This window comes from Dromiciops gliroides, chromosome 2 (genome assembly GCF_019393635.1).
Source record: "Dromiciops gliroides isolate mDroGli1 chromosome 2, mDroGli1.pri, whole genome shotgun sequence".
Lineage (NCBI taxonomy): Eukaryota > Metazoa > Chordata > Mammalia > Microbiotheria > Microbiotheriidae > Dromiciops > Dromiciops gliroides.
In genome coordinates this window covers 554,797,524-554,808,079 of record NC_057862.1, presented here as the reverse complement: position 1 = coordinate 554,808,079, position 10,556 = coordinate 554,797,524, and the positions used below count along the sequence as shown (strand labels likewise).

General features: G+C 39.0%; 1 protein-coding gene across 1 annotated transcript; it reads right to left on the bottom strand.

Moving 5' to 3' along the window:
- Positions 1–5,957: 5,957 nt before the first annotated feature.
- CD93 (CD93 molecule) lies at positions 5,958–10,018 on the bottom strand. Its single transcript, XM_043981683.1, has one exon. The coding sequence runs from the start codon at positions 9,860–9,862 to the stop codon at positions 7,853–7,855; it is 2,010 nt and encodes a 669-aa protein (XP_043837618.1). The 5' UTR covers positions 9,863–10,018; the 3' UTR covers positions 5,958–7,852.
- Positions 10,019–10,556: the final 538 nt, after the last annotated feature.

Here is a 10,556-nt window from a genome sequence, read left to right as displayed (position 1 = left end):
TCATGGCATATAAACCATGGTTTTTCTCCTCTCTGTTCATTTCCTTACCCATAAAAGAAGAATCAAGGTATTGGCCCAGTTTATGATATTAGTTCAAAGGATCAATTCATTAGTGCTTAGATAATTTTTTTTAGAACTGTGAAGTATAAGCAGTATTCTAAGTTCTAGCTTCTTAAACTGGGTGCTCATGACCCCATATGGGGTTGTGTAAATGAATGTGGTGGCTGTGAAAAATTTAGCAACAATAAAAGATTATGTATATTTCTTGGGGTCATGTCAAAATTTCTTGGGTGCAAAGGGGTTGTTCTATTCTAAGTATAGGATGCTACTCAGGAATGGCAGCTTTGGAACCATCTTTATCATGACATATGCAACATCTAGCAATGCTTTTGGTTTTAACATGGATCATAATTTTTAATGTACTTCAATAGTCCTTTAAAATACATTAAATCAGGCAGGTAGGTGGCGCAGTGGATAAAGCACCGGCCCTGGATTCAGGAGGATCTGAGTTCAAATATGACCTTAGACACTTGACACTTACTAGCTGTATGACACTGGGCAAGTCACTTAACCCTCATTGCCCTGCAAAAAATAAAATAAAATAAAAAATAAAATATATTAAAACAAGTCCACAACACATTTATCTCCAATTTTATTAGTATATATTGGCAACAGAAGGCATGGCCAACTTTACATTTACAATATGAGGGAAAAAAAGCTGATGTTCATTAAAAGCTAACAAAGATGATACATGACTTCACTAGATTGGTATTGCCTCTGGTGAACTGCACATGATTCAAGTATTTTTTTAAAAATCACAACTAGTGAAGTATTTATGCATATATTTCCCCTTAACATGGAGAATAAATCCTGCATAAGACCCTTGGATTGTAAGACAAAAATACATATCCCAAATATACATCAAAAAAATTTTTTGGTTTAATTATTGCCATTCTCAGTGGTTTCAGACTGAGTTGAATCAAGATGTTTTATATCTTTCATTCAAGATTAAGTCGAAATAGCACAAAACCATTAGAAAGGGGGAATCATGGAGTAAAATTTGCTGAGGTACATGAAGGAAATCCTTCCTGCCTGGTAGATAAGATTAACAAAGCTAGTAAGGAATGTTATGCCCTATATATAATATACAACAGAGACCAAAATGAAATTTATTACAAGAAAAAATCCTTTCAAAAGATGACAAAAGATCAGGAATCTTGTGTAAAAATGGCTACCTTATTCTCAGGTGGAAACTGAGTGTTTTGATTATTTCTAAATTGCCAGATTCTGGTTGAAATAAACTCTAAAAGATTTCCTTGTTTCAAGAATTTGGGCTTGCAGCCAGAAGGAAGAGTGCTCTCAGGGCTTTTCTTTTTGTCAAATTCTTGGGTTGAAGGCACTATTTCTTTCACTGTGAAAAGTAAAGGAAATAGGTACAGCCTATTAAAAAACATTTACAGCCACTAGACTGTAGTGCTTTCCTGTTTTTTTATTATACAATGGAAAACTAAAGAAGGAGGGAAAAAAGCAAGAGGAAAGTGTTTTCCTACATGCAGTAAAGGAACCATTATGTTTCTTTGGGATTGCACTGATTTTTTTTTTAATACAATTTCAGTCTCTGAGCTATTATTATAAAATATACATGTGCATGTAAGTGCTGAGACCATAAGTACCTAAGAATAACACCCATATTCCTTTTCAACAGCTCTTATATAATAAAGCATTGAGGTTTCTTACAAACAAGACTGTATTAATAGCAGGGAGAGGTTACTTGAACAGCACATCCAACTGTACATTTGCATTAAGGAGAAAATGGTAAATACAAGCCCAACCAATTCAGCCAACATTTGTTAAGAGCCCAATATGTGTGAGGTACCATGTGATAAGCACTGGGGGTACAAAAATTAACATTTCCAAAATTATTGCTCTATAAGGTCTTAAAATGTACTCATTATGAAAGAACATAGCCTCTACTCATACGGATACTTATTTTTTTTCTTCCAAAGTAAACATTTTGTGCTTAATCAGAAATAGATGTTAAAATTAATTTTTTTTTAGAATTTCCCCCCTTGTTTTTTATATAACAATAACTCTATAGAGAATCACAGAATCCTGAGGCTAGAATTCACTCTGAGAGGTCATTTAGTCCACATCCCTGCCTGAAATCAGAATTACTTAAAACATTCACTTAATGCAGTTGGAATAAAACACATACACACATACACGTAACACGCAACATCATGGAGTTGAGACTGAGATGATTGAATCCTTGATAAACTCAATCCAGGAACCAGATATTCAATCATTTGGTTGAACTAGGGTGTACTGGGACTTTAAAGAATAGTTAAAAAGAAATTAAAATGCATTTTTCTAGACTATAATAATGACAGAAAACATAATTGACACTTCATATAATTATCCTGCTCCTAATTCTCTTTCACTCCTAAAACAATGAGAGGTACCTTTTTTTTTTACTCTTTTAACTTCTGTCACCCCTCCCACTCCTCAGGGGAAGGAGAAGCATGAAAAGTAGGGTAGGGAGAAGTTAAGAATTTTCACATGAAACTAAAGAAATCATTAATGGCATATATTTTGGTATTCAAAAATTTCACTTTTTAAAAATTAACTGCTTTTTTGCCATGGAAGAGTACTGTATTAATCTGTAGAAACAGAACTTCTCCAACAGTTTTCCACCCCAAATCTGTATAGTCAACAAGATATCCTCTTTCATTGGTATGTGTCTTAGTGTCAGTCCCCCAAATCTAGTCTCCTTCCTTCTACTCCCAGGATTATCAGGTTTAGAAGACAAAAGTATCTATCCATAATATATCCAGCATGACTTAATAATATTATAAACTGTGTTAGTTCATAGAGAAGAAATAACTTTGGGGTTTGATAGTGGTCTGTCCACTCATTTTTCCTTATTAGGTCACAGCCAGTGCCCTGCATACAGTAGACACCTAACAAATGTTTGGTGAATTAAAATCACTTGAAATCATAAAGTAATGAAGATTGATGGTTACACTGAACTCTGATATGTTTGCCCTGGGACAGTTAATGTCTCAGAGTATCTCCCTCCCCCACTTCACTGCTTCCCCACACGAATACAGATTTGTATGAAGCCAAGAAAATAGGTAAAGAAAGGGGGAGGAGAAGGAACCAAGGTTATTTTACCTTCAAGGCATAATTTTTAACAGTCTTTTTGCTTGATTTCTTCTAGGTTCTGGGCTGTTAGTCCAATACTTATTTCATGGTGATAGACACCCACATTGAGACTGAAGTTGTTGGGGACAGCTAGGTGGCACAGTGGATAAAGCACTGGCCCTGGATTCAGGAGGGCCTGAGTTCAAATCTGATCTCAGACACTTGGCACTTACTAACTGGGTGTGACCCTGGGCAAGTCACTTAACCCTCATTACCCCCCCTCCCCAGCCCCCCCCCCAAAAAAAAAGAGAGAGAGAGATTGAAGTTGTTAAACTGTTACTCAAAGTGAAACATAATGGATATGGCTATATATGGACTTTGAGGTAATCTATTTACCTTCTTAGTGATCTTCCTTTTAACTTTACTGGGCAAATCAATGGTCCCTCTTTAGCCAGAGAATAGAGATGGATTTACCCACCCTCACAGAAACCTTTGGAAGGGTTCTTTCCATCTATTTGGGCCAGATTAACCTCTAACCAGAAGATCAGAAAATAGGGTGGTCCTGAATTATATTCAATTATTTTACAATAATGAATATACTATAATGTGTAGTAACAATTGAGCACATAATTCATGACAGCAAATTCAAAACCTTCTAGGAACTGAATCAAAGGCACTGAATGTGATAGGACTCTCAGTGACAAACATTCCTTCATTGTATAATGAATATCATTATTTCCAAATGATACATTTTAAGAGTTTAAAGTAAGCCACAGGTAAAGTTATTGAATTGGTTGTTCACTCTAATATGAGTACCTAATCTGGAAACTAATACAATTTGCACAATCCATTTCAATGCTTTGAATAGTTGAATTGTTAAGCTATTCATTTTGTATTCAGATGACTAAAAATCTTTCATGCCATGGTCCATTTGATTGTGCCATGTGGCTATAGCAACTGTCAAGTCCAGCTATAAAATACTGGCAACAACCTGGAGGTTTTGGACTACTCTATCTGCAAATTAATAGAAATCTTAGTGGCCTATCAACCAAACAATCTTAAGTTACCTTTAGAAGCACTACATAAATTCGACTTCCTTTCTTATTCTCTCCCTTGGCTTTCCTTCTTGAAAAATAAAAATACAAATTTACATCAACATTATAATACACTAAAAAACCCCATTATAATACACTACATGTAATTTGCTCTTAAAGTCCTTTGCTTGACTTGGTATACAATATCCAATGATTCCTAGAAATCGTCCTGCCCTTTAAAATAGGTGATCCTCCTGGGAAAGTTGTGAAAAGATGCTGACATCTTATTGCTAGAAGCAGGTAAACAATTTTGAAATGTCTAAGAGAGTGTCAGTTTCTCAATTCATTCTCCTAAGGCACCAACGTACACCAAGCAACATGTTATATCTTTGTCAGCTGCTCAGATCCTAATAGTTAGGGATATCAACAAATGCCCATGCAGTCTAGTAAAAATGCAGGCAATCATTAAGAAGCAAAAGTCTCTGTACATTCTGCTGGCATATGGAGAAAAGCCTTTTCAACTCTTGCATTTTAAAATGTCATGGTTATAAATTTCATCTGCTTTGAAATAGCTTTCTTGTATAAGCTTTCTTTTCAAGTACTGCTTTTCATGAAGAATTATTTCACTGCATCAGAAAGTCTGTCATTCTAACTGATAAAATTAAGGACTTAATTAAAAGAGTAAAATGCAGAAAATATTTCTTTAGGAATCCCTACAACGCCATTAGATTTGCTGGAGCTTCCTCCCCAAACCTCTACCCGATCACTCACTTCATTATTATTCAACACTTTCTGGCTACAATATCCACCACAAATGACAGTACATATGTTCTATTTTTATAACAAATTTCAAGATATTTCAGATACTTCATATATAAATATGTATACGAAGTATCTGAATGTATATATATATATATATATATATATACACACTATCATGTATACAACCTTATGCAATCAGTTGAGCATGGTTAAATGAAGAAATTATAAAATTAAAGACTAATGTTATATTACATTGACCATAAAGTAGTGACAGAAAATTGATGCAGAAAATAGCCATCTACTAAGAAAGCAAGGTAAGTTTTAGTTTTTTTTTCCTTATATCTCTTTAGAGTTTTTTTCACTTTTATTCTATTTTTAATTAGTATGTTTTTCATTAGTGGTAAACTGAAACCTTGTAATCATTTTCTTCAAAGGTATTATAATTTCCCATCAACTGTAGATGCTTGTTACAAAGTTATGATATATCTCACTGTCCAGATGTGGAAGATTTGCTAGAAAATGGTGAAGAAATGAGTTATAGCTAGTTCACTTAAGTCAGGCCTACTGGCCAGTTTGTTTTCCAAGAACCTCTAGCAAAGAAGGTCATAGAGTCATAGATTTAGAGCCTAATTGCATCCTAGAGATTATATAGCCCAACCCCATTATTTTACGGACACATAGATAGTATATAGCCAAGCTGGGATTCAGACTCATGTTTCCTGACTCCCAAACCCAGTGCCCTTTCTACTCCACCATGCCATCTCTCTAATCTCCCACCCACTTTTTAATTAATCTATTTTGTTTTGACACATTAATAGCTTCCCAATGAACACTTTCTGTCCCATAAAATTTTACCACATAAAGAGTTGAGCAAAACTATCTAATATAGTTATTGCAACTGGCAGACAGTAATGTAAGTTTCCATTCTGATAGTCAAGCATTTCAAGAAAAAAGAAAAGAGAGAGAGAGAGAGAGAGAGAGAGAGAGAGGAAAGAAGGAAGAAAGAAAGAAAGAAAGAAAGAAAGAAAGAAAGAAAGAAAGAAAGAAAGAAAGAAAGAAAGAAAGAAAGAAAGAAAGAAAGAAAGAAAGAAAGAAAGAAAGAAAGAAAGAAAGAAGGAAAGTTCATTTTACCCTCAATCACCTGGAACTAACATTTATTCCATCCACTTTTGAGAGAGCCCCCTGGGGACCTATCTCATTTCCCAAAATAAATTCTTATCCCAGATATGAAGTTGACATCCACTCAGTCACCCCACATACACACAGATATGCATACATTATACATTCAGTTGAACTTAGTAGCCTGATCAGCCCCAGGCTCAAGAGATATAGAAAAAACAATATGAAAGGAATGCTCTTCACCCAGGTGAATCACTTATGTGGACAACTACAGTTGGGGCTCAAACAAAAAGGAATGGTTTCTTAGATCCCTTGAACAGGATGTTCATGAAGGATGCCTAAACGTCATCCCTATTGTCAAGCCACATTAGCTAATATATGGGTCCTCAGGTTGAATTCATCCTGTAACTGAACACTGCAATAAAGTTCAAGCCTAATGAACTGTGACCTTGTCCTGCTGCCACATGGCCTCGGGGCTTTTTGGAGATATGACTAGATCTTACATGGTAGCTGGCTCACCAGATCTGGAAATCTCCCAGGGTCATTGCTTAATTGGATCTTTTTATTTTTCTTTCTTTAAATCTTTGGATTAAACATTTAAAAAATAATAGCACCTTTAATTCACCTAAAATAATTTCTGCTATTCTCCCCCAAATCATAGGCTTCTGAATAACTTAAAAACTAACAACTTGGGAAGGAGTAATCCTGACTTCTAAAGACTTAGATATTAACAGAATTCACTTCATATATACCCATCCCAGTGAATTTCTTCGATATGCAACCCATGGATATAAAACTCAGCACAAAAACAGATATTTTGGTAACATATGCAGTTTCAATTAATTGCCTTCTTCAATACCAACTACCTGACCCAAGGGACTATGTCTATTGATATAGTAAGAATTCGTGGTTGTTATCCAATTAGCTTTTTTTCTAATAGACTACTGAAAAGAAATGAAAGGATTCAAAAAAGAATTCTCTTAACACATAATTTCTCCTAGCATATCCTTTTTCCTTTTTTTTTTCCTAACATGAGCAGCTTCACAAAATGTTGGGTGAAAAAAATATCTATTAAGACCCAACAGAACAAGAAAAGGGACAGTGTATTTCCATTGTTAATATTCATGAAACATTTATGAAACCATAGTGCCAGAATCCACTTCTCCCACAAACCCCATCCCTGGGTTTTAAAGGTACTATATATGCTGCTCACTCATAGGAAATCTAAGTCCAAATCATCTGTTTCATAAAGAATCAACACAAAAAAAAATCGTCCCAAGAGCACAGGTTTACCATTTTGTTTCCATTCCAGTTCCAAAGTTGAAAAACATGCTGATATATACATGTATGCGTGCATATATGTATATATACACACATATGCACATATACTTATGTATTACTTTAAAATGCCATTTAAAGTTAATGATGACAATAGACTGAAACATACATTATCTTGGCAAATGTTCTCAATGCCCATAATCTGTTACACAAGTAATAGGTATTGGAGTCCATTCTTATTATGTGTGCAGACATATACCCAAAGAGCTATGTATATATATATTCATATATTCTTTACATGTAAACACACATATCAAAATACCCTTAATACCCTGGTGTCTCTAGCAGTTTAAAGTACTGTTCTGAAAGATTGTTCATTGATTGTGGTAGCTTTGTCTCCTGACTTCAGTTTGATCTCTGTTGGGGTTCACAGTCTCATAACAAGAACACTTCCCTCCCACCTCCCCCTTGCTGGCTTTTCTTGCCTCCACCTCCTCCCTACAGGTTGGCAGCCTTTACCTGTACTCATTTTCTACTGCCCTGTTTTCAGACTGCTCAGGGACCCAGGAGTAGCTGTCAGCTGCATTCTGAGGAGACTTCTTCTTCTCTGCCCTTTTTGCTTTCTTCTTTCGATAGAACACTAACCCCAGGACCATTGCCAGAATAAGCAAGATGGCTACTACTGTCCCCAAGATATAAAACAAGAGCAATTTCTGGTCATCATTGTAATCATTACTCCCATTTGCCAAGGATTCTCCTTTCTGAGATCCTCCATCAGTGGTGATTACTGGAGGCTGGAGGCTGCTGGAGATCACCTGAATTCTTGGTTTCCTACTGAATGTAGGAGGCTTGGAAGAGTCTTCAGTGATAGGAGTATTAGTCTGTTGGGAAGGTTCCCCCAGTGTAGGTGCCACATGGTAGAAAACATTAGCTCCTGGGGTGACCACAGGTCTCTTGGTTGTGTCTGGAACTGAGGGAGAACCACTATTCTCTTTTTCTTTCTCCTTTTCCCCTTTGTCATCCTCTATTTCATTGATCTTCTCTCCTTCCTTCTCATCCCCTTGCTGACTGCTACGTGGAAGAACTGATATGGTGTGGTTGGCAATGCAGGAGACACCATTGGGTGCTAAATGCCATCCTGGCAGGCAGCCACACTGGAAAGAACCTGGTACATTATAGCAAAGGCCTTCACAAGGGTTTCTTGCCTCGGCACATTCATCTACATCCTGGCACTGGGTGCCATCTTCCCCAGTAATCTTGTAACCCTTTTGGCAGGCACATTGGAAAGAGCCTACAGTGTTGATGCAAAGCTGTGCACAGGGGGAGCGGTCCCCAGCACATTCATCCATGTCCCAGCATTCCATTCTTTTGTGGTGTTGGGGCTCAAAACCTGGATTGCAGGTGCAATGGAAGCTACCAGGAGTGTTGACACAATTGTGGGCACATGGGAATCCAGTGCACTCATCCACATCATCACAATCCAGTCGATTTGGAGTGAGCTTAAAGCCTGCAGGACATTGGCACTCATAGTGCTGTCCATGACTTCCAGGGCTGCATTTTGCCTTTCCCCTGCATGGGTTGGGATGACAAGGGTCCCGGGGGATACAGGACACCAAGTCGTCTAGAAGACGGTATCCAGGACGGCAGCCACAGAGGAATGAACCATCTGCCCCCTCTAAGCACTCCTGCTGGCAGCCACCATTGTTGAAGGCACAGCCATGAGTTGGGGAGGCACATAAAGGGCCTGGGATGCCCCAGTCAAACAGGTTGGGACTCCGTTCCTTGCACACAAGGTAGTGAATTTTTTTTTCTCCTTCATACCCACAGTTCACATTGGCAGCTGAAGCAAAAGGCACAGAAGCCAGGGAGGTGCTAGTAGCCCCAAAGGGTGTCGTGTAGGTCACCTCACCTGGTCCCCCAAGAGCGACAGGGTGGCACATACCTTTGAAACTGAACTTGCACACGTAGCCCTCAATGTTCCTGCCTGGTGAACCTGGTGTGCCACATGGACTTTCTGACCACTTCGGGATGGCCTGGGCAGCAGCAAGAGAAGATGAAGAAAAATCCACAAGGAGGGAGGCGCAGCGCTTGAAGATACATGTGCTCATGGGCTCCTTATACCAGTTGGAGTAAGATGTGTTCTCACCACCTCCAACCCAGCTGAACCCCTTCAGTGGGTCATCGGGGTCCAAACACTTGCTCTTCTCCCGTTGAAGCCCAATCCAGAATTTGACCATCCGGGCCGGGGCCCCCCTGTCAGGCAGCTGGGCCAGGGCTTCTTGGATCTGCTGGGCCTCTTCTTCACTCTTTACTGTAGCAAGGTTTCCCCCATTGGTGCTGCAGCTGAGCTGGGCCTCAGTGGCACTGAGCTTGCCCCAGTGGGCAGTGTAGCAGGCAGTCCCAGCACACACAGCAGCTGCCTCCTCCTCCTCCTCCTCATTGCTGGCCCTGGCCCAGGACTTAGGGCTGAACAGCATCTGGTTGAGCAGTAGAAGCAGCATCAGTGGGAGCAAGGCTGTCCCCATCGTGGCTCCCAGCTTTCTGTCAGCGAGAAATGAGGACCAGACCAGTGGCTCCTGCCTCTGCTCACACTTGTGGAGCTCCTATCTCAGGCCCCAGCTGTAGAGTTGGGATCTAAAAGGAACAGACTCAGTCACTCTGAATACAAAGGAGAACCAAAAAGCTGCTGGTGTTTCACGTCCCCTTGACCCAAGGCGCATCCTGTGGCTGTTGTGTTTCTTATTTCTCACCGGAGACGGGGGCTTCCTGTAGAGAACAGTTGTGTGACTCCTGTTGCCTTCACGGCTTTGTTGTTCCCAAGTACAGCTACTTAGCGTCTCTTTGTCCCTGGCTAAGTCCTGTGGAAAGGCTGCACTGAAGGGGGAAAAAATTGTAACTCAGAGATACTGTATACTTTATTTTGGCTTCATTTTCTTTCCCATCTGCATGAGAAACTGAACTGGCATGCTGCTATCTGAATAGGGCTTTTTTTGGGCAAAGAACCTAAAATTCATATTCATTGGAGGGACTTCTGCTAACCTATAATAGTATAAAACAGCCCTTTTGTTTCACAAACAACCACTGTACCCCAAGTAGGGAGGGTGGGGTGGGGTGAGGAGAAAAGAAACTGCTTTGAGATCTTGGGACCCAATGACATGGATAGTCAGGATTTCAACCTTCTGGGGAAGCAACCAAACATTTCTTTTGCATATCTCATGT

Excerpts from the sequence above, each read along its gene's own strand:
- CD93 (XM_043981683.1), bottom strand. The coding sequence starts at position 9,862 with ATGGGGACAGCCTTGCTCCCACTGATGCTGCTTCTACTGCTCAACCAG.